General features: G+C 39.0%; 2 protein-coding genes across 2 annotated transcripts; both read left to right on the top strand.

Moving 5' to 3' along the window:
- The first annotated feature begins 42 nt into the window (after positions 1–42).
- Positions 43–17,559, top strand: LOC139146997 (uncharacterized). Its single transcript, XM_070717849.1, has 24 exons — positions 43–134; positions 568–831; positions 1,427–1,563; positions 1,672–1,932; positions 2,492–2,777; positions 3,343–3,472; positions 4,901–5,158; positions 5,631–5,834; positions 6,728–6,902; positions 7,095–7,249; positions 7,490–7,615; positions 8,060–8,243; positions 9,045–9,254; positions 9,567–9,718; positions 10,143–10,321; positions 10,483–10,606; positions 11,235–11,430; positions 11,868–12,043; positions 12,411–12,594; positions 12,922–13,080; positions 13,337–13,559; positions 16,647–16,726; positions 17,114–17,270; positions 17,556–17,559. Exons 1-24 carry the CDS (start codon positions 43–45, stop codon positions 17,557–17,559), a joined length of 4,116 nt encoding a protein of 1,371 aa, XP_070573950.1.
- LOC139147416 (uncharacterized) lies at positions 17,560–24,196 on the top strand. The gene is made up of 8 exons (XM_070718512.1): positions 17,560–17,703; positions 17,995–18,146; positions 18,705–18,796; positions 19,533–20,639; positions 21,110–21,279; positions 21,555–21,780; positions 22,267–22,410; positions 22,715–24,196. Exons 1-8 carry the CDS (start codon positions 17,576–17,578, stop codon positions 22,832–22,834), a joined length of 2,139 nt encoding a protein of 712 aa, XP_070574613.1. The 5' UTR covers positions 17,560–17,575; the 3' UTR covers positions 22,835–24,196.
- The last annotated feature ends 242 nt before the right edge of the window (positions 24,197–24,438 follow it).

The raw sequence follows: 24,438 nt of genomic DNA, 5'->3' as shown, positions 1-24,438 counted from the left end.
GGTTGTGCTGTATGCAAACATCAGAAAGTTTGCTTTTTTAGAATGCAGTTATTGGGATGCAGTGTGCCAGTGGACATTGATCAGATACTAGTATCCTGGCAACCATTTCAGGACCCAGAATCACCAATCGTGAGGTAGGTTAACTTTTGTACAGAATAATATTTGTCAGCTCACTTGATTGTCATGTGACCTTCCACCTTTATATCATGCTCTAAAGCCCCATAAGCTGTATCGTTTTGCATTTTTCTCACCAAACAAAAGACCATACAATCGTCGGAGAGATTTTTATTCCCGTCTTTAATTGAGACACTTTCTTCTTTGAAAATGTCACCATTTCGATCGTTGGCGAGGGATTCGGTCGATTGTGCACGGCCGTTTTTGCGTAGTCGTCCATGGCGACCGTGTATGACTTAGAAGTCAAAAAATATTCAGTTGTTCAAATCTGAGTTGTATATTCATCGGTAAGTAATGCTTTACAAGTTGTATTTGATTTCAAACCACCTTATAGTAAAAATCCAGCCAAGTGGACCTTAATAGTAAATACATGTGTCAATTGTTACATTGTAGATACCAACTTGCAGTAGGTACCAGCCCTGGTGGGACTCAGCTACGCGACTTTTATGACGTGGAAAACACTGATGGATTCGTTGCTTTGATCCGAAACATCGATCTTTACGGCGTAAGAAGAGCCTATGTCTCTGTTCGTGGGTACAACGCTGCTGGATTGTCAGCAACAGCGACCTCTAACGGTGTGTTCATCAGTCGAATCAGTGCTGGGTTGCCCAGTATAGGCCCAAGTTATGTTTGGGATGGAACTTCAGACACGGACTTGTAAGTTATGGAATTCTTCTTGGAAACTTTAATCTGCGTTCATGCCCTGAATTTCGTATTTTCCTGCTCTTCAAGATGCGGCTTCTCAAAATTTTGGAAATCCCGCAAGGTAACTCTGTCTATAGTGTATTGCGGTAGGCCAGTCATCGCAACGACCCAGGAAAATATGTGTCCGCGATTAACGGTACAAGATGCCTCGGAGACAGCTTTTTGACTTTTACATCGATACAGAAATGTCTTGTGTGCCGTTTGTGTCACCGCGGACTCATTTAATTAACTGAAAAGCAATCATTTATTTTTTCCCATAAGGTTAGAAGCCATTCGAATTTCAAAGGTCACTTAATTTTAGGTAAAATGCATTTCACGAATCTGAAACTTTGCACTCTCACATCACCCGTATTACCCGATACACATGACAATGACAAAAGACGTATGGTAACGTGGACGACAATAAAAAGGAAAGTGGTGATTATAACAACGCATTTCAGTCAAAATATATGTGAGCAGGCCGACAAATTTGAACGATCGATAAGTATTAGATTCCTAGAATACCTTACTGTGTGATTTCGGCAATGGTTTTTTGGCACGTTTGCAGGGACTACCAAGATAACGTTGAAGAATTGTCAGGGAAGTGGAACTTTGAAGGCGATCCGTGTCCAATCACAAAGTATGAATGGGCCATAATGAGATTTGACGGAACCGTTGTACAAGCGATGCTAGAATTACCAAGTGGTAGGTATCGTCGAGTTAATGTTTCTAATATTTAGCAATGTCATGCAAATGAGTTACGCTCTAGTACATGTTTCGTTTTAATGTATCTGACTACATATCGCTTCCTAGGCCTGACGTATGGTGTCAACGATGAGCTGAACATGAAAGATGGCGAATCCTTCTACCTTGTTGTCAGGGCAACAAACGAACTGGGCTTCACCTACTCGCTTCGTTCAGACGGCATTACTATTCAAAAAGAGCCTTTGCTACCCGGACATGTGAGGGATGGTGACGTCATAGGCTATGACCTGAATTACCAAGCATCGATTACGTCACTGTCAGCGAATTGGGACGCCTTTGGAATAGACAGAATGAAAGAGATTGGGGAAGGTGAGTAACAAAATTAACTGATACAGAAAATGTTTTGTTGGAGATGTTGAAATTAGGTTTCAACAATTGCGCAAATTTGATAAGTTCTCTTTGGGAGACACTAAGGGTAGAAAGTGTATGATAATAATCTAATAATCTTTACCACTAATAGGCTGCAGATTATGATGTTGTAATTCCTCTTTGATTAGAGTAAACTACATTTTCATGTCCGCAAACTATCGTGGCATAGTACTATATTGTGACAGAAACAAAATAAGGGAATTGTTCATTTAAAGTTAAGTGCAGTATATCAATTTTATGAAAACATTATTGCTTATCAATTTTTTTCTGCCCATATATGTACAAGCGATAATCTAAGAAGCCAATGTCGTGTAGTAGGCAATTTATTTTCATCGGAAGCGTCGACAAATGCATCACATGTGGGAAAGCGCACGTACAATCACGTCTTCTTCTGTACGGTTGTTCAAGTAGACAGTATGATGGCCCATATATGTAAAAGTTGACCAAATTTTGATAAGACCTGCATTCTGTAATCATACATAATGTAATTTGATCGCAGATTTTGTTGAAGACGGTGATCACCAAATCATCGATCACTATGAGGTAGCTGCAGGAACTGACAGACGATATGCAAACACTAGAGGTGATGTACATCCATTCGTCGACGTTGGCTTGAACACTTCACACACCTTTATCGAGTTGAATCTAGTGCCAAGGAAGCTAAGGTACTTTGCAACAGTGAGGGCGTACAGCAAATCGACCGCAACAGCACAAGTAACCTCAAACGGTATTAAGGTCGGGTATGGTGGTAAAATACTGTCAACAGGCGTTATAAGTATCCCAAGGTAATTGTAATAATTCGACTTCTCTCACTAACAGGCGTTCAATCAATTTTTGAAGGCTGTAATATAAAAAAGAAAAGAAAATGTATACTTTGTTGGCGTATTAATCGTCGTTTTTCAATCAACTCCTCCAATCAGTTTGTGTTATTTTTTTTATTGCTTGAGGTAGTATGTTCATCGAAAGTGAAAGACCTTAACTTTTTCTCAAACTTTCCTGAATGAAACTTTCAACCATTTTCTCACCAAATCAAGACTAGAAATCAGGGGTCACGGTGCAAAGTTGTGTTAGAGAAAGAAATTACGTATAATTTGCTATATTTGCAATTCAAACCGACCCCCATCCCTGTGTTAACTCTATGGGGAAACACAATTTTCCATTTTCGAAAAACTATCACCATTAATGTTTTACTCACTCCAAGAGCTTTAAAATGAGCCCAAATAAGAGGTAGATCAACAAAAGAATTGTAAAAATTTGAGTGTCCTAACTTCTGTCCCTGGGGCGCATTCTACCTTAAATCATCATTGAACATGTTTCAGATAAAAATCTAATTTGTTCTTCTACTTTCAGATATGTAGCATCCACGACATCACTCAGTGTGTCCTGGGGAAAGTTCGAATTTGCGTTGCCTATTCTGTTGTATCAGTGGGGTATCGGAAGTGTACACGATGTTTGGCCGACGATTTCATGCCTTGATTTAGTAAGTATGTGATTTGCTGTTACCTGTTGTGATGTAACGAGATATATTTGTCGGAACTGACATGATAGGGACACTCAGTTATCCACAAATAATCAAAGCAAAACCTTTCTGAATGTCGTTAGCGAGACAGTGAGAATACATACAACTAAGAAGATAAATCTTCAGGTGAATTTCTTTCTTAAGGTGAAGTACTACGAATTACGTCAAAATTAAGTTGTGGTGTCATTTTCTTGAAACTTTACACAAATATTCTTGGAAGTTGTGCAAGTGCAAAATGAAATAAAAAATGGGGGTCACCACGCTCGTTTCCATGGAAACAGACGTTAAAATGGCGTCGTTAGAAATAAATAAAAATGATATAATTCACTTAAACTAAAGAAAGCAATTATAAAACGCTTAGCAAATGAGTTAATTTTAATAAATACCAAGACTTAAGATCCATATCTATCGAATATATAGTTTTTATGATGTTTGTGAAGTAATTTTAACATAAGTATCGATTACAAAATGACGATATCGAAATTATATCACTACAGAATTTTCGAACTTTCTTCCTGTCGCTTTGAATGGTGTCATTTTGACCAACTTGGCGAATAAACTCCTGACATAATATCATTTAGTTTACATTTTTAATAAAAGGGTGTCACCACGCTACTTTTTACAATATCTCCAGGTGAATGGGTAATTTGCGCCATATAAATGGGAGAGAAATGTTAATTTTGCACTCATATTGAATAAAACCAGCTTCCTAGGGGGTCAAAATATGACAAGGTTATAGGTCACATGTATTTCTAAGACACTGGGTCAAAAAACCTAGGTAAAAGCGCAATTTCAACAATGACAGGTGATGTTAAATACATGCGCTACAAATAACCCATTTGCGGCAGGATGGAGTTAAATCTGCGCAGAAACGTTCTAAAGCGTGTGCGCGTCCGAATTCGTCGCCCTTTAAGGTAATATGCACCTCGAAAGTGAAAGACTTAAACTTTTGCTCAAACTTTCCTCAGTGAAACTTTCAACCATTCTCTTACCGAAGCAAGAATAAAAATCAGGGGTCACCGTGCAAACTTTGGCACTAGAGAGACAAATAACTTGCGATTTCTCGATATTTGAAATTCAAAATGGCCGCCATCCCTGTGTTAACTCTATGGGAAAAAAATAAAATTTTCGATTTTCGAAAAACTAAGACGGTGAAAACTTTTCTTTCGCCAAGAGCTTCAAATGAGTCCCCACAAGTGGTAGGTCAGAAGAAATTGATAAAATTTGAAGGCCCGAATGTCTGTCCCCGAGGTGCGTTCTATCTTAACTAAGCTCTCTGTGAATATCAAAACTTGTGGAAACTTTGCGGTCTAACGAGTGTAGTATCGGAGTTTTGACATTACCGGGTCAATTAAATCGAAATAAAGAATATTTTCTCTTTCAACACAGCTACACTTCAACAATGACGGCGAAGTTGAAACTAAAGAAGAGTATTCACACTTGTTTGACGGACATTCACTGACCAACGCGGGTAAAGATACTATGGTATCCATATCTCACCTGAATTTCAAAGACAAAGAAACGTACACAGTTGTTGTCATAGCAATGGACGAATCAGCGCAGTGTTCTCTGGTAACGGCTGAAGTTACAGTTGACCTTACCGCCCCTGTTGAAGGCAACCTTAGGATTGGAGAATTCGATGAACAGGTACGACTTACTGCAAATGTAAGGGGCAGTCCTTGGTCATGAAATTGTTATGATGAAACTATAAAGCGGATTGTCACCCTCTCACTAACGAAAAGCTGTAGATTTAAGCAATAACCCACAACCGCCGTCGGGTATACACAAGATTTTGGTACAATGTAGGTCTTGTAGCAACTCGTGCTATATGGAACGAAGACTGATATTTTTCATGTAGCAATTGCATGAGCTGTATAATGAAACGGAAAGATGTATTTACATGTGACGTCTCTAGTAAATGAAATAGCGAAACGATACTGTACATTTTCTCACTACACTTCTTAATTACTTACTGCAGTCTAAATCCTGTGCAGTAATGAAGAAATAACTAAGTAGCCCTCTACAATATGTAGGCACTTACTGATTTTCTGCATGTCATAATTGAAATATAGTCTGCACTGGGCAAGACACCCTCATATTATTTTCCATGTATTTCTAGCATGTTGGATATTCAGACCGAGACGACATGGTAGTTGTTTACTGGGATGGTTACCATGACGACGAAAGTGGCATCAAGGCATATACATTGTCGATCTATGATGGGGTGTCGTGTTCTGGGAGTAACAATCCCATCGCCCTGCAGGAAGACATTCAAGTATTGGCCAATGACACCGAATATACTTTTGTTGACTTGACACTTCAGGTAAACGTAACCTCTACAGTACATCAACATGTATTGAATTCTCATCATTTATGGTTTTATCAAATTAAAACATATTCATAAGTACCACGAATTAAGCAATTGTTGTCTTCTTCTTCTTATCAAGCTTTAATGTTTTTTCAACTACTAATATCACCTTAGGAGACGCAAATTAGTTAAGTGATTTTACAAGGGTTCAAACACTCATCTGTTTATTCTCTAAAAGCAGTGACGAAACGTCTGGCCATTGATTTTGGTCAACTCAATTCTCTGATACAATCTACGATGAATTTTATAATTTCTCAACAGAGTCTCGTATTCTCATTGTGAGAGCTAACCTTGGATATCCAGTTAATTACAATCATCACAAACTTGTACCTAAACAATTAATCTATGCAATGAAATAGAATGATTAAAAAAACGATCATTGACTCTGTATTTTTCTATGTCAACCACAACTACGTGACCTAGACTACGAAATAGCTACAGAGAAATTAAAGATAAACTAGAAATAAATTGTCGTAAATGGATTAAGATACTACAAACAATAAGTGACGATGGAGAACTGTACTGTCACAGCCTCATGGCCAGCACTGTAACCTTTCATCCCTATTACTAATATAAATTCTTTGGACAGTCACATAAAAATTCAGTCGCGTCTATGAGATGCCTGCACGTGACCATTGTTATTGGAATTTTTTTCAAGTAACCATGATACGACCGAATCTTACCATCAAAAGTGTTGAACTGCTACCAAAAAACTTTTCGCAATAGTAAACATTCATCTAGCTGGCATCAATAATGTGGAAAATGTTATCTCCGATAGCAAACGAAGGAACTTCACGCCAATTCTGATAAGATTCATGTTAACGTTCTTTTTCGTATTGCCTTTCAAGGCGAATCGTCCATACTACGTCCATCTGTCGTGCATCAACAACGCCGACTTGGTTACAACGACAATATCAAAACCTATTCTCCTCAATCTAAATGACCCTGCCCTGGGAGTCGTCAAAGATGGCGCTGTCTTCCGTGACGATGTAGAATATCAAAGTGTCACGACGAAGCTTGAAGGTTGGTTTTATCTCTCTGTCCAAAGCAGATAGGAAAAGAGTCCTCCGTGTTTAAAATTTGGGTGTCTATGTTATTTGTTTATAATGACTTCCAGAAACATTATTTTGAATTTCAAACATAATACCCGTTTCCTTGACATCTGAATTGCCAATTACAGAACTATGATCCTAACTTTCACATTGCTGTTGTCAGGTGTGTTTCTTCATTTACCAAATCCCAGTGGAAGTCCTTGTCCTACTCGACAGTTTCGATTCACTGGAGACGTCGATAGCCATGATTTCAAACCAGTCAATTCTGATGGGCTGTGGGGAATGCCACAAAACTCTCGTATGTTTAGGTCAAAGCAGGTAAGTCATTGCGAATGGAATTATTTTGCCTGTAGGCTACTCATCTTCGCCAGACATCTATAAAAAGTTTAAAATCAATGATAGTTTCTTCAAAAATCGGTCTTGAACCCTTTCGAACTGCGCATTTTAATATGTGCCGTGTAAAATATGTGTCATTAAGGGGTGGAACATAGCAAAATGTATACATTTAGTCTGTGGTAAAGTAGTTCGATTTGTCCAACCTATCTTTTTTCATCGCAGCTATCTTTAGATGATTCAGACGATGATTTATCAATAACACTGATTCGTGACGTACAAGCCGCTAGGATGTATTCAGGAGCATACTATAAACACAACCCCGATGTACATGAAGGAGGAAAGTACCAGGTCAGTAGAAATATGATTTGACACAGAGATTTGTAATGAAATATTGCCTTTGTTGTTGTCGCCAATGTTAGCTTTATACTGCACAGTAAAACAGTCTTCAACAGACTGATGCCGCGCAGACTACAAGAGCAGACTGAAATTAAAGCAACTCTAGTTTTCTCATAAACTTAGAAAGCACCTAGAAAACGCCAGGTTAGTCTATGATTGGTCGAATGTGTAGAAGCGCAAAGTGTTGATGAATGTGACTTGTGAAATGAAATGAAATAACATGACGATGACCTGCAGTGTGATGGGTAAGCACGGCGGAAGCACATATATGTTATTTGGTGAACAGCACCACAAAACGACTGGTAAAACGGCAAGGTAATAGTATTTGCATTTTGTTACAATTCATCAAGGCTGTTACACATGCTTAACGCTGGACATATTTCACTTTCATTTTAGATTGATATTCTCGCTGCGTCTGGAGACGTTCCTGCCGTCACCAGTATTGTATTCTGGGACGGACCAACTGGCGTAGTCGATGATTTCGATGCACCAATCGGCGAGACAAGTTTTGAGGATATGAACAGGGACTATGACATGTGCGAAGAGTGCTGTATGCGAAACGACAGCTATGTCAAAGAGGGTGAGCTGAATAATATATTTGCTCTGGAGATCTTACTACTATACTATACTATACTATACTATAATAATATACATTCCATGTTCAATACTTATATTCTTTTCCATATTCAACGACTTAGTTCAACGTTAATGCATTTTCCCCGATTAAGTATCCTATTATTTCATGATTTTCAAAAGTATACTTTTTTATAAATTCATTTCAGTAGTTAGTTTGTTTCTCACATATAAGATACATTTTCATTGTTATCCACTTTCCCAACTGAAATCATTTCCTGATTTTTATAGACAATTATTTCCCGATTTTCTAAAGTATACTTTTTATGTATTCACTCGGTAATTAGTTTGTTTCTCATATATAAGCTGCATTTTCATCGCTGTCCACTTTCAAGAATCATTTCCTGATTTTCATTAATTCATTATTTCGTCATCTTATAATCTTTACTTTTCTCGCTATCCACTTATTATACATTTAGCCGCATTTCAATTATCCGACTGGTTATGTCAACCATTGATCAATTTTTCTTTTTTAACCATTTTACCAAATAAGCTTAATTATAACACTGAACAAGGATTTTCTCTCTAAAAATTAATTCGATTATACACTATTTCGTCTTTCTTTAATGTAACGAACCTGAACGTTATTTGCCATTTAATGAATGCTTTTATCAAATACAAAACGTATTTATAGACATTAAATCAATCAGATGTGAAGATTTTTTACGGTCGTTATTCGAAAATGACAAATTATGTTTACTGTTTGTAAATACGCCTCATAGAAATAACCTTGTCTTTTAAAACGCAGAATGCCGCTGTAACTGCACGGAGTATTTCCTTAGACCTGTTACAACACTATCCACAGTTTCACCTACAACCAAGACTGAAACCTCGATAACGACTGCCACTCAGTTGCCATGGCAAATAGTAGAAGATGATGATCCAGAGGACACTTTCAAGGGAGACCAAAGTGTTAAGTCATTGTCTTACAAGTCCATGGGACTTCAGTTGCATCCCGGTAACATATTTTTTTCATGTACATATTTTACTTGATATGTCGTTGGTTTGAGAAATTGTAGACAAATGAATCACTGGAGAATGCAAAGTTTTAGAATGTAATAAATGAATGTGTGTACTCCTTGATCCTCCCAAATGTGAACTGAAAAATGCAGGCCAGGGACGATATTAGTGCTAGAGTTCTACAATCCGCAATTCTGGAACTTCCAACACCTTTTCAAGTCATGGCACACATCACAACCTGCCGCTTTACTAGTGGCGCTTTATAATTCTAAACCTTCTAATAAATCGTCATATACCTCTGATTACACAGCTGTTAACCTTTCCGAAGATATCAAGCACTATGCAGTCGTCTGGTTCCGCTACCAAAATAGTTCTGAAGCTGTCAAGTACGAAATCGCTGAGCTTGATTTCGATCCTTCGGCAGCATGGCACAGCTACGCCATTGATGTTATTCCAGACAAGGTGAGATGACTATCGTGGTTTACATGTACCAAAAGCCTTGAAGGAAAACCCGGGGTGCGAAACTCTACTTAAAACGATAACATCCGTTCAATAAGCAACGCTCAAGGTATTCTGACCGCAACAACATACTAAACCGTCTTTATATTCGTGGAGAAGTTCAATATCTGGTGACCAGCTTTCGCCATCTCACTGTTCGACATACCATTTTCCTTACCATTCAAACCAATGTTAGAGCATCTCCCCTTTTCATTTAAGAAAGGTATACATCCTTTACCATTTTTCATAGATCAAGTCACAAGGTGTATGCACAAAATCCAATAACATGCTATGTAAACGCAAAATTGCTTTCATATAATTTTTGTTAAGTGTTTATGGATCAGGAAGCTCACTGTAAAATGTATAACCGTGTGTGACTTTTCTGCAGGGCGAACTGTCGGTACAGCTGTATATTGATGGAAGGGCAAAGATTTTTCTGTCAGGTTTGGAGCAGTTCGATGCCGACACGAAGTTTCTAATCTCTGTGTGGAACAGACATGGCATTGTGCCTGATTTCGACGACGTGTTCAGACCTCCAACAGCGGTGGCGCATTTCCGAAATTTAAGGTACCATTGCAAAAGCTAAACGCTAATATTACATAACATATGTAGCATTTGAGTTTGTGAAAATTCCATTGCTATCTTTGAAACTGTAAATTAAAGAATTGCTGCACTTCTTCCATCCAATTACCTTGGTGTATGACATTGTATCGATTTGTTACTTACAGATTTCCTTCGTCATCACTTTGTCGCTATGGAGATCCTTTCCGGGATGGAGACGCTGCCATATTTACATTCTTTGCAGGGGTCGGATCAACAAAATTGGCAGATGATGTGTTACCATTTCAAGAGGTGAGTTAAGTTTCCCAATTGAGTATATTTGATTGAGCCGATCGTTAGAGCTCCACCTGTGAATAACCTATGGGATTATTACAATGCGATGAAAGGTGAACGAAATTTATGCTTTCTCTTTCCTAGTTGTTTTTCACAACTACTTTCTATGTTAAGACATAAATGGCGGTTCGATGTCATTCGTAGCTTTCTGTGCAACTGTCCCTTGAATAAACCAAAATAAAACATTTCACATGGAATATTCCCAAACAGTTCTAATTGCTCCCTGACGGCATCAGTATAAGGTATGGTAGATTAAAGGTGACACTCAGTGCATGACAAAGCAGTATAATATAAGCCAAGTATTCAAACTAAAGAATTTGATAAGAGACTAAATCAAAATAGTTGGTAACCGTATAACACAAGATTTATTGATGGATTTTTACTCCAACCAAGTCAAGTTAATGACTTCGAGAAAGCGTTACACAGTTCATCTTTTCCGCTCGGAGTAATTTTACAAAAAAATATTGTTCAGCGTGATAAATTATGTGAAGAGATTTTTATAACGTTGCTTGGATTATAATGATTGTATGTCTCATAAAGTGTAAATTAAAATGTCTAGTCTAATCGTAATATATTGTTCACAAAGGTTGTCCGTCCTTGTAAACCATGTGCCGAACCATGTGACATCTTGGACTGTGACAGCAGCTGCTCATACACAGAAGTACAAGAATACAAATTTGTCCTTGACGGACTAAGCTTGTCTCAAAACAGAACAGTTGAGGACGACGGGGAACTGGAAACCGTTCCGGCGGTGTATCATCTCACGGTGAAAGCTATCACAGGTAATGTCAAAGTAGAAGAGTTTGAAATAGTTCAGTTTCAAGGACTGACGATCATTTCAGAAAAATGAGAAAAAGAACCTGAAAAAAAAGATAGCATAATTATATGAACTACTAGTCAACCACTCTTAAAACTACATACTGTACATTTCGAAAAATGAAAGAACTTTGCAGTCTAATGGAATTTTCTTTACAGTGAAGTTTACAAACACTATAGAAATCGACAAAGATCTATAAACTATGAGACAGTGACAATATACAGAATCATCAAAACTCTTCAAAACGAGAGAAAAATACCGGCGACTGCAATAACTTCTTAGATCAGGTACTCCATTCAAAGATCTTTAGACTTACGCAGTGTGTGTATGTTCTTCAATATGCTAGTCACATGAAAACTTGTTTCCAAATTACACGTTGATTTTGGCTTTTGAATCATTTAGGATCTGGGCGATATGCTGTGGCTTCATCTGATGGCGTGTACGTGGATGATACGCCCCCAGAGTTTGACTACCTTTACCACGTTGACTTGGATTTGTCAGAAGATGAGCCTGTCGAATACCAGGGCAGTAACACCACCATTGCTGTCAGGTTTAGTGCTTTTGATATAGGCAGTCAGGTAAGACGACCATAAGCACACATGTAAACAAGACGCAATCAAGTTTTGAAAGGAGGCCCATGCCTATCCCTTGGTAGTAAACCTTAAAATTGATTTAGATGAAGCAATACAAATGAGTACGTCTTTGTGGTCGTCACTCATAAAATCGTAAACGTGACGCCGCCTTTTGACAAATGTGGGTTATTTACCGAGAGACATACTTCAATAAATTAAATGTGTAATCATTTGGTGCAAAACCATTTGAATATCTTGAATGTCTGCCTTTTTAAATTACATGCAAATTTCAAACAACCATCGAAGAGGAAACAAGTTCTTACATTCTTATCGACTAATAATAGACTTTATAGCAACTATATAATTTCTTCAGGTTCATGAGTTCAGATGGTCGATTGGAACCCATCCCCATGGTACAGATATCCAGGACTCTGTGTCAGTGGGTCTAGACTCGTTCCTCGTCAATGATAACCTAGTTTTGAGAGACAGACAGACATATTATGTCACTGTAGAGGCCATCAATCGAGCTGGACTGGTAACGATTCAAACAACATCAGGTAACTACGAGCACACGATATAATCCTGCAAGTCTTTGAACTTTTGGAACGGAACATTTCTTTAAGTCATTGAACCGCATACGCTCAGAACAAAGTAAACGGAGAGATAACTATAAAAGTGATTTTAAAAAGATAGGTGGCGCCTTTTTTGAGGGGAAAAACATGTCTTACACAAATGTATGTCGATAGCATCTAGTCGTATACTCGGTCACCCAGATGCAAAATACAGCTCAATGTAGAGTTTTACGTAAAAAACTAAAAGGCTGCACTTTATACTCAGCAACGTAAGCTTATCTGCTTACCGTGTGATGTGATCGTTCGGTACAGGTGTTACTGTAATAACAACGCCACCAGATACATCATCGAGCAACACAACGATAGTGTGTGACGGGGAGGAAAGTATCGCTGACGTACATCTGTGTAGTGATCGATCGAGCGTTGGAATGTCCTGGACCAGAATTGAAGACGATTCTGTCGATGCATATTGTGAGTAATATTTGCATGATTTACATCGTAAATTAGACGTTGCCACAGGAGTAGACAGTAATGCACAAAACATATCACAATATCACCACGGTCAAGTTTACAAGATGCGACTGATTTATGGAGTAGTTATCATTGGTACCTGTCAAGAACGTGAACGATGCAGAGGCCATGAATCGGTATTTTTTGTACAACGTACATAGTATATATACCACTTATGCACATTTTATGATATTTTAATTCGGTTCTTAAATTTCAGACTTCCAGATCGGCAGTACCACTGACTCACAAGACATTTTCCCAAGACTCAGAGTTGGTTACAATTCTTCGGGCGTTGTTTTGATAAAAGATGGCGTAGTTTACAGCGGTGATCACCCATTGGTGAATATCTCCGGCATCCGACGAATTGCTGAAGGTGAAGCTGGTACTGCTCGACAAGATCAGATGGTCTTTTCCGATAGATTCCACATGGAACCAGGAAGGTTTGCTGATTGTTTGTGATAAATCATCTTACAACTATTAAAAGGGTTGAATGCACCTCGGGAGCGGGTATTTGGACTCTCAATTATAAAAATTATTAGATATGTACCACAGATTATTCAGTGTATGGCAACAAAATAAAGATGGTATTTTCAACGAAGGTCTCCCAACAGAAAAAAATAATCCTCTCAACAAATGTATATTTAAAAACCTTAGGATAAATTTCAGTGTTCACTGTGTGTTTCAGTTTCTCTTGGTGATTATGATCGATAATAATAAAAACCATAATAAAAAAATTGTCTTTACGCCCGTTTTCTTAAAGCATTTTTTGACAGAACTTGGCAAACTGGTCACGTGCCATTAAATAATTTTTTAGCGAAGATGGTATTTTCACGCTATTTTATGCAAATGAGTAAACAAGAGGAACTACTTTCTGTTTGTAAATATTGTCGTCTGCTCCTGTTTTGAAATTGCCGATGGAAGAACGTAATCACTACGACTGGCAGAATTGTATGTATTTTGAACATTTGGCCTCAGAATTTTACTACCCTGAAGATATTTCCATATCTCCATCTGTTGAAGAGAAAAAGACAGCGGCTGCAACAAACGCAAAAGCCATGGAGCCAGAACCACCCGTGACACCTGCACCGGCAAACCATTCTACGACTACGTGGAATACCACCACGGGATCGTCTGCGTCTGCAAGATTTGCCAACGTTTCGACAGACGATGTCAGTGTCCTTGTTAGTACTCAGAAGAATAAAAACACCGAAATGAAAACGATGCGGGAAGTCGCAGTATTCGAAGAGTGGCGACAATCAATGACAACCGAAATCCGCCGTATTGAAGATATACCACCACCCGAACTCGATCCGTTGCTCGGAAGATTTTACCTCAGTGTACGGAAGAAGAACGGCGAGGAGTACGAGCCGGACTCAATCTCCAGTTATCAAAAATCAATTGATCGCCATTTGCGGAATGCCAACTACGGATATAGTATAATGCGAGATGAGTTGTTTCAGAAAAGCCGTGATGCCCTGGCAGCTAAACGGAAGCAACTGAAGGCGACAGGAAAAGGTAATTTGCCAAAGAAATCTCAGGCTATTACCGAAGACCACGAAAAAGCCTTAGTGGAAGCCGGTCAACTCGGTATACACAGTCCGAACGCTGTCCTAAATACTATTTGGCTCAACAACACCAAGCTCTTTGGCCTGCGGGGAAGTGACGAGCACAGACAAATGAAGTGGGGAGATGTATCAGTAGCAAGAGATGAAAACGGTGAATACCTCGTCTATAACGAGCGGCTGACAAAGACAAGACGCGGCGAGCCCGGCAACACCCGTAAGTTTGCCCCGAGAGCCTACGCAAGCCCATCAAAACCGCAGACTTGCCCCGTCACCGTCTATAGAGCATACGCGAAACGAAGACCCGAGGCCATGAATTTCGATGACGCACCTTTCTATCTTGGAATAGAATTTGTTACATCTACTCTTCAAAGGGGAATATGGTTTCGGAAGCAGCCAATGGGTGTTAATAAATTAAACACGATCATGAAGTCCATGGCAAACGCGGCCGGCCTCTCGGACAAACTCAGCAATCACAGCGCGAGAAAAGCATGCGTGCAACGATTGCTTGACGCCGGTGTTCCTCCCATCACAGCTGCTCAGCTAAGCGGACATAAAAATCCAACCAGTCTAAATAGATACTCAACAGCAAATGAAGACCAGCAACGACAAATGAGCAACATCTTAAGCGGAGTACGCAACACGTTTGATCCCGACCAAGTACTTCTTCGGTAAGCCTACCCGTACCAGCCGTACCATCTATTTCCGGACCGGCATCTGCCTACGGAAGCACAGTGAGCGTGTCGCCGTCACAACCTCTGCAGTCGTGTTCTCAAAATACGCAACACCAGTTTCCTCAGCTGCCTGGCATGTTCTCCAATACCACAATCACCGGTGGAGTTTTTCATTTCACGTTCAACGTCGCAGGCAGCAGTTCTTCGAGCAATCGCACTTCTCCTGTACCAGCTGTCAAACGCCGCAAGTCTGCCGTAATTTACTCGGACTCTGACTCCGATTAACTCGATTTTCGCATTGAGTTTTGAAGTATTGATCGTTTAATTTTGAAAGTTAATGTTCTTCTTTCTGCAAATGTCAAGGGTGTTAATGTTTATTAAAGATATTTCAGATTTCAGTCCTGATATCCGTTTGTTTGCGTTCCTTTTTTATTATTATTGTGAGAGATCCTCGAGAGCGATAGGAAGTGGCATCAAAAAACATTACCTCAACGAAAATTTGCATATGAAAGGAAATAATCCAATCAGTGAGCTCATAGCCGATGAAAAGGTCGTTCACACTGTATCAATGCGCTCTGAACACAGTCTCGATCTGAGATCAAGTCAGGTGGCTGCATGCCTTCTATTTCTGTTGCGATCGTCATAATTTGGAACATATGTAATAATAACAGAACCCCACGACCTTGGAGGGCGCTCTGTGGCATACCAAAGGTATTTTCCCTCGTGATACGGCGTATCCTGCTGTACTTTTCCTCGCTTAGCTCGCAAAAGTACTGCCGCAGGATACGCCGTATCACTCGGGAAAATACCTTTGGTATGCCACAGAGCGCCCTCCAAGGTCGTGGGGTTCTGTCATAATATTTGATTTTCCACTTGTGTAGGAACATTTCAGAGCTTGTAGAGTGAGTAAATTTTCACTGTCTATTGTGAAAATCAAAATGTAATTTTCCCCATACAGTTAACACAGGAATAGCGACCATTGTTTATTTCCAGCGTTGGTAGACGATGAGTTTTTTTCTCTGGCATAAAATGTTGCACAGTGACCCCTAATTTCTGTTTTTGATTTCGAAAGGGAATGGTTTAAATTTTCTTTAAGGAAAGCTTGAGCAAAAGTTTAAATCTTTCAGTGTCGAGGCGCGAAATACCCTAATTTAATATTGAGTATACTTGTACAATATTGAAACGGAAATACTGTCATGAATTCCGAGAGCCGTGGCGTAAACGATGTCAAATGTCTATCATGGTATGACCTGGCTTTGTGGTAACTGTGTATGTCTTAAACGTTTCACAGAGTGCTCCATTCTGAACTCATCGCCTGTAACCTGGGACACAAGTGTGGAAAAGTCAGTGTGTCTAAATCAACTTACAAAAGTAAGATATTCCTAATCAGCAAAATTGTTTATGTCGTTGCATCTTTGGAAGTAACAAGAACGATATAAGTTCAAATTGTGTTGTGCAATCCGTTATATTTCGAAACCAAGAAACGTCCATGTGGTCGCAACGGCACTGTCGTAGAATATCATACATTAATTATGCATTGATACAGCAGTATTGATGCAGTCGCATAGGAAGTCGCATTGGCGTTTTTTCTGCAACGTATCTATAACGGTAAACATTTTAGATGGTGATTCAATTCAATAAATAGAGGAAATGTCTGCTACATCTGTCGAATTAGCAAATATGGTGATTCTGAAGTAGATCTCTTATAGCTGTTTTATCTGTAGCTTATACGTCGGTTTTATTCTTTTACCCCTTTAGGAGAGCAAGATATGATAGTAACCACGTCAAATAATACTGGTGTGGAGATTCAATTTGAGAGTACAAGCAAAGATTCAGACCAGGGTGCGGTGCCTTTTCTTAAAATAGCGACGATAGAGGACGCTAACGTCGTCGACAAGGGAAAAGAGATGGACAGGTCTGATATTTTTTATATATTCAAGTGTCATTTGCCGATATGTGTTAACATCTTGTATGTTACCCTGGTATACTACACGCTATAGGTGAGATTTAGCCTACAATCAACTAAAGGTAGTTCGTGTGCAAAACCATCTGCGACTTAATATTTCTTTTTCACAATCGATTTGCACGAATTCCTAAATTAAAATTACATCTCGTGAAATTGATTACCTGAAATTGATTACCTTAAATTCTCTTAGTTTGAGATCTAGAGAGTTGCCTATCATTATGAATGTATTTCTAGGTGAAGAATTACTTGCTCTTATGGCGGGACATTTAACTGATGCTGATCTGAAAGAGTATTATGGTTCAGATGCATCGCCATTCTTCAAAACGTACATAGTAGACCCGAAAGTCACGAAGGAGAATACCGACCGATTCTTGATAAAAAGGTCTGTATGGTATAAGTTGGTTGACTGGTTGTAATTATAAGTTTAAATGTTGCTTCGTAAGCTTCCTCATGTTTTGACTCCTCTTAAAATGTCTTTCTCTACAGGTTTGCCTATCTGGGCTACTGAAATCAGAATGCAATTTTTTGTGCGGCTACCGTCTGCCTTTCCTACCCAAACTCTGTGCCTGTGTATCCCTCGGACTTTTCGTTTGGTAGAGTGCATTGTAAATGGAGCGTCTTCAATGGAAAATATCCCTTATCTAATTCAAGGTTATTAATGTCTGTCATCCAGAATCAAAGACGTCATCGGACCAACCTTCTACTTGACAAATATCGGAGAGAAAACTTTGACTGCACCAATTCGTATATCAGTGAAATTCAACACGTCCCTGTTCAATGTGACGGGTCTCATCAGAATTCCAGTAATTATATTCTGGCATACAGGTCAGTGTAATGGGAAAACAAAAATTTCGAGGAACTGAAGTTATCGAGATTACCGGCCGCTTTTAAATGCGAAATTCCATCACCATATAATTAAGATAGTATGCGCCGCGAAAGTGAAAGATTTTAAGTTTTTACTCAAACTTTCCTAAATGAAACTTTCAACCATTGTCTCACCAAATCAAAACTGAAAATCAAGGGCCACCATGCAACGTTTGGTACCAGAGAGCCGCCATCCCTGTCTTAACCCTATGGGGGGATAAATAAAATTTTCGCTTTTCAAAAAACTTATTCCAGGAGCTTTAAAATGAGCCCCACAAGTGGTATATGATAAAAGAATTTTAAAAGTTTGGGAATTTGAATATATATCCCCGAGGCGCATAACATAAGTTGTAAGAAAAGGATAACTGCTGGTATCCCTGTGAACATTTAAGACTGATGCATGTGTAGATCGTGTGTAAAAATGCCTTTACCGTCTCAAAGATCAAAGCTGTCTAGATATTTAATAGTATAATCTACAAACTTTTTTTTGTATACCATGCTATCTTCTTCCTCCTATAGATTTACAAGAATGGCAAGATGCCAGTCACTCTTGCAAAGCAAGCTATGGGAATTATGACATCAACTGGGATGATGAAGTCATCACTGTTGAGGTACGAACTTTAATTGTATCGCTTTGTGTTGTTAACAAAACGATTTTGGGAACGTTGCAAACTTCAGATTTCCGCAAGTGTTTTTCTTAATTGATTTCGTTACTCCCTAGAAATTGCGCTACAGTGCATTTTCTGCAAAATTAATTGACAGTGCTCGCATGCACAAAACCCTGCCTGGCACACCGATTGTCTCGTAATGCAATGTAGTGGTAGCAAAGGGTACTTAATTGCAGATCACAATTATACAGATACACATCGCAAGAACCACGAATCCGAGAGGAAATGATTTTTCTAATTTGATGCTGATTCACTAGGATTATGAAAAGACTGTTAGTACGTTGAAACTATTGATGAAGATTGTTACCTGAAACAACTCGCAAAGAAAAAAAAAGGCAAACTTCACTGTGATTTTATCGCAGTTAATTGATTAGTTAAATTTATTTAAGTTATAAAATCGCTGATATAAATTTGCGCGTGTCTGACATATTGTCGTTGATTTTAGTCTCCATGTCGGTTTTATTGTTCATTCTGATCTAAAACTATTTTCAAAGTGAAAATCATACCTTTTTATAAACGATTATTCAGTACCCATAGCTAACCTTTCTGCTACATTGACATATCAGTTTAGATTGCATGAAATACATTGTATGTATGCGATATCACATGTTAACGGTCTTTATCGAGACAATAAATTTGGTTCTATCGACATGTCAAAGTTGTCGTATCTCTGCTACAGGTGTGTGCTACAGACACTAAGACAAGGTCTACTACCGGCAAGTCTAAGCCAGCGGCAAAGCAAGCTTATTTCAGTGGGCCGACTGAATTTACCTTTGCCAGCTTAGGCAGCTTCCAGAATTCGCCACCGAGGATTACTTCAACTGGCAAACTATGGCTACATGAAGACGGGGGAACTGTACGTTTCAAGGTCAAAGCCGATGATGACGAAGGAGATGACGTCATCTTCAGGTTAGACGACAACCTGGCCCAACCACAACTGGGAAGAGCGATTTTGTCCAAAGACGGTGAGCTGACTTATCGGCCATGCCTTGACTGTTTTGGCACTGACTATATCCATTACGTCGTAACGGAAGACAGAGAGGACGATTCCGATTTGCTATCGACGTTCGCAACTCTTGAAGTGGAGGTGAGAGAGAGAAATGATAACCCGAATATTTTCCTTGCTGTTGACCACGTCAGTGTCTTGCAAGATTCAAATTACGAATTTGACGTCATTCTGGAAGAACGAAAAGAAACTGAAAAGGATACAACCTACATGGGTTTCCAAGCGATTGCGGGGGCTTACGATCCGGACACCTTTGATGTTCTTAAGATAATGTTCCATCTTCCAGAACATGGACATTTATACACCGGACCGCAGTTTGGTGATGTGTCATTTATCCATCAAGACTGCGCTATCCCCGACAACATTACAGAGAATCATCTCTCGTACAACACTCCAGACACAAACGTGGTAGTTTTCCCCTGCGGTCTGGACACCCAACACGAGGAGAATCGCTTGGCCTGGGTGTTCAGTGCCCTACGGTATGTTCCAGATGAAGGCTACTTTGGTGAAGATACATTCAAAATAAATGCAATGGATCAAAATAGGTACCACTCCGATGTCGTTGTTGTGCGTGTGCATATTTTGGCCAATCCATGCATGAATGGTGCCGTGTGTGTCGGGCCAGCCTCTGATCCAGATTGCACTAGAGCGGTGCGATCTCAAGGGTTCCATGATTACAGCTGTGAATGTCAACAAGGATATGTTGGCGAATACTGCGAGACTGAGCATAACAAGTGTGATGACAGTCCGTGTAGATTTAACTATACATGTACCAAGACGGTAAGCACAACCGAGTCACTGTTGAATTGTTTTCAATTTACATAAATGATAGCATTTTAAAATAAAACAAACAATTCAAAAACTAACTGACATGTTAAGATGTTGTATTTGATATGATATGAAGGTCAAGTGAAATGAGATTTATTTATTGTACGTAATTGTGCAATTTCTTTGGGCTGTAAGTTCACTAGTTGATTTTTACATGTTTGCTAATCATAGTCTTAGAAATAAGTAGTCTGATTGCTTTGACTATAGGTTTTACTGGTTTGTACTATCGGTGTCACTTGGGTTTGTTCATACATGTAATATGGCATATTGCGTATTTTGAGGAACTTGTTATTTTCGGTCAAAAGAAATCATCTCTTAAAGTATTCGTCCGGTTGCATCGCAATTTGACATTCTAAATATTTTAACGAGATTTAAACCCGTTTTGTTTTTTTTATTGCAACATAAATCAATCCCGCGCAAAGGCTGATGCCTACATCTGCCATTGCGAAAACCCCAAGTGGCCATGCGGTGAACAACATAGTTTTCCATACGTCATCGTAGCTTCTGTAAGTGCTTCTGGTGCGCTACTGTTAATTATCATCGCAGTCATCGTATGGAGAAGACGCCGAGCAAAGACCGAAGTCGAAGTCACGTGAGTGTTGAAAATCGACATTCAATTGCTTATTAGTTTGGTTTTGTGAAACCCTTCATTTATGAAAAAACTATGATTATCAGCCTTCCCTTCGAGCAAATAAAAGGCATTTGCTGGTGTCAACACCCAAAATGAGGTTAGTAAGCTTATGATTGATAACGTCATTTAGTAGTGTCGTGACTCAAGTATAAAATTGATTTTACACAACAAAATTCTTTTATTAACAACATCAAGCAGGTTCTTCTGCCTACTCAAACTATCGTATTTTTATCAAGTCTTTCTAGTCTGGCGAGAAAGAACAAGAAGTTTGACGAGGACGGAGTGACTATCTGGAACGCGGCCTTCGAGATGGGCGGGGACGTTTTTTCAATGGGAGATACTGAAGACGAAGACAGACCAGACGACACATTGCATGGCAGCACTGGTGACGTCGATCAAGGGCAAGATAACATGGCTGTTCTGAGTGACGCTATAGATAACTTGGTCGCCATTACAGATCAGGTATTCACACACGGGTAGCTCTATTGTGTCGCGAATCGATTCGGAATCTTAAAGCATTTCATCAATATGCAAGTCCCGAGAGATTACCTTACGAGATTGTCTTGGTGTCAGTTTCTCCTTTTTGAAATATTATGGACCGTAACAATAGCATTCAATGATAGCAAAATGTCAGGCAAGGACATACAGGGACCACTTTGTATACAGCGATCCAACTATTTAACTATCACTACAAACTTTAGATACCTTTGATTCGTCGAAAACGACAAACAAGTTTTTTTTAACAATTAAATTTTCACTTGGGTATATGTACGTCTAGTTTTGTCAAGCATCAATGTTTCAACATTGTATTCATTTGCATGATTTGCCAATCTACTATTTGTATAATTGAACAGAGCTTTATGCAAGATAAAATACCTATTATGAAAAGTGAATTCTGCGATTTTTTTTCGTTCTCTGTGATCACCCCTCTTCCTACTCCATTCCAAGGATGTCGTTCTTCCGGATTCAAGCAAAGAAGATCCAGAAATTGAGAATGACCGTGATGTGATAGAAGGCAAACGTTTGGAAACCCACGGCAGTGAATCAGAGAAACCAACAATACATAGTATCACTGGGGACCTAGGCATACTGGTAGGTTAATTTTATACTCTCTCCTTTCAGTATTTTTCCTCATACTGCCCTGTGAATTCCATCTCAGCCTCACTGAAAATCGTCGACTGACCTTCCATACGCACATGACATCCAGCAACGTGTGTCGATGCATTATTTATAAGATGTTTGGTTATGGCGATTTTGTATTTTCAACAACGTTTGCAAGTGAATGAATGAATGATGATTTTAGTTTGTGTTTGGTGCCTGAGGCATTGAGATGTGAAATATATTGTGGTGGTCAGAATTACCAAGTTTGTACGTTATTTACCTTTGTTTTTCACAGGTGCAAGACTTGGAAGACCAGGGGCCAGATGATAAGAGTAAGAATCAGAACGCACCAACATTATCAACCTTCGGAGAGACGGCCCGAGTGAATCCGATATTTGAAGAAATATTCAAGTAAACTAGGCTGCTATGGGGGAAGACAAGACATAATGACGACTTTTGAATCGGACTATTTACGTCGTTCACTACGTGACATTTGTTTGCCATGTTTGAGGTAGACTGCATGCAGAAACTGTTCAGAAATTTACGTATAACGTCTCTAACAATATATCACTACACTATTTTCCGCTTGAATGGTTATGAATTACAAAATCATTCTTACACTCGTTTTAAATTACATGTACGTTAAGAACTGTTTAAAAAAGCAAAACACTCTGCTCTCTAATATGTAGGGGTAATTCAGTTTCGGTAATAGCCTGAAAGATCCGTTCGTCGTAGAGGGCGTCCTCGAGCGACGGATCTCTCAGTCTTATTCGGTAGGAGCTGTTGATTTTCACTTGGTTGAAACGAAGACTGTATTTTAAATGGAGTTATCTGAAGCGCAAAGTACCGTAGTCCGAGCAGCTGAGGTATCTGGCAGCATATTTAGATTCCATGGGCCAACTATGCTAATTATCTAGTACAATTTCTTAGAGTTCAGTTATTTAAGCTTACCTACTTTTAAGTCTGAAGAAAGTGAGGATTCCATACCGAAGCTCAGTGATATGCAAATACGACAAAGAAAACTGATATCCCGGGTATAGCTATTGGGTACTACAAGTTGAATTAACAGAATATCAAATAAAATTACCATTTGAACTGACAATGAAACTTAAATTACACAACTTTTACGGTTGATTGACGGAGACATAAGTTTTCACAGGGGATTTATCTTACAATTTGAAAGTTATTTCCCTCGTCGTTTTCCAGTTCAATTTTCCGACCTAAAGCAGTTTGCAACAACTATTTGATCCATTTTCAATCACGTTCCTATTGACTTGGGGTTAACTCCAATATCGTCAGAAATTTTCACTTTCACAACTTTCACAATGGTTCACAAGCCTGTTCAGATGTGTTCATTGGTAGCTACTTTCAACAGCTTTTGCGCATGCAGTATGCCGTTGATGTAAATCTGTCTCCGTGTATTAGCTAATGAGCCGATACAAACCAACAAACAGTCTCATGCAGACTCGTCACTTGATCAACATATGCCAAGCTATTGTCTTCTATATACAGTTGGGCCTTCTATAGAACTCTTCCTGTCAAAAAAATAAACAAAGGCTCGGCAATTAATTAAACCGATTCAGATGTACCTATTTCAAGGTCATCAAGTGGCGTTTTTTTATATAATTTTATTCTAAGTCTACAATAATTAGCTTGTCGTTAAAATCTGACATTTTGTTATCCACGCAAACCACTGGGTTCTGTAGAATCAGTACTTAATCGGACACATGAACTACTATCATTATATCAATAAACAGAGTGCACTTTATCTTGACACAAACCATCCTTGTGAAAGCAAGTTCTTCACTAGCAGGTCGAAACAGAAATAGGAATGATGATATGGGCCGAAATGTTCAATGACTAGACTACCACTCTTTATGACGAGTGATCGACTTCGAATTTGAACGAGAGATGGCGATATGCTAAGCTATCATTTCAAAGGCAATCCTACCAAAGTATTTGCAATTGCAAAATGCAAATTATCTCTATTAAAAAGGGACTCGAAGTGAAGGATCGTGT

Source organism: Ptychodera flava, chromosome 13 (genome assembly GCF_041260155.1).
Source record: "Ptychodera flava strain L36383 chromosome 13, AS_Pfla_20210202, whole genome shotgun sequence".
Taxonomy (NCBI): Eukaryota; Metazoa; Hemichordata; class Enteropneusta; family Ptychoderidae; genus Ptychodera; species Ptychodera flava.
The sequence above is the reverse complement of the archived record's forward strand: the minus strand, read 5'-3'. Positions and strand labels throughout refer to the sequence as shown.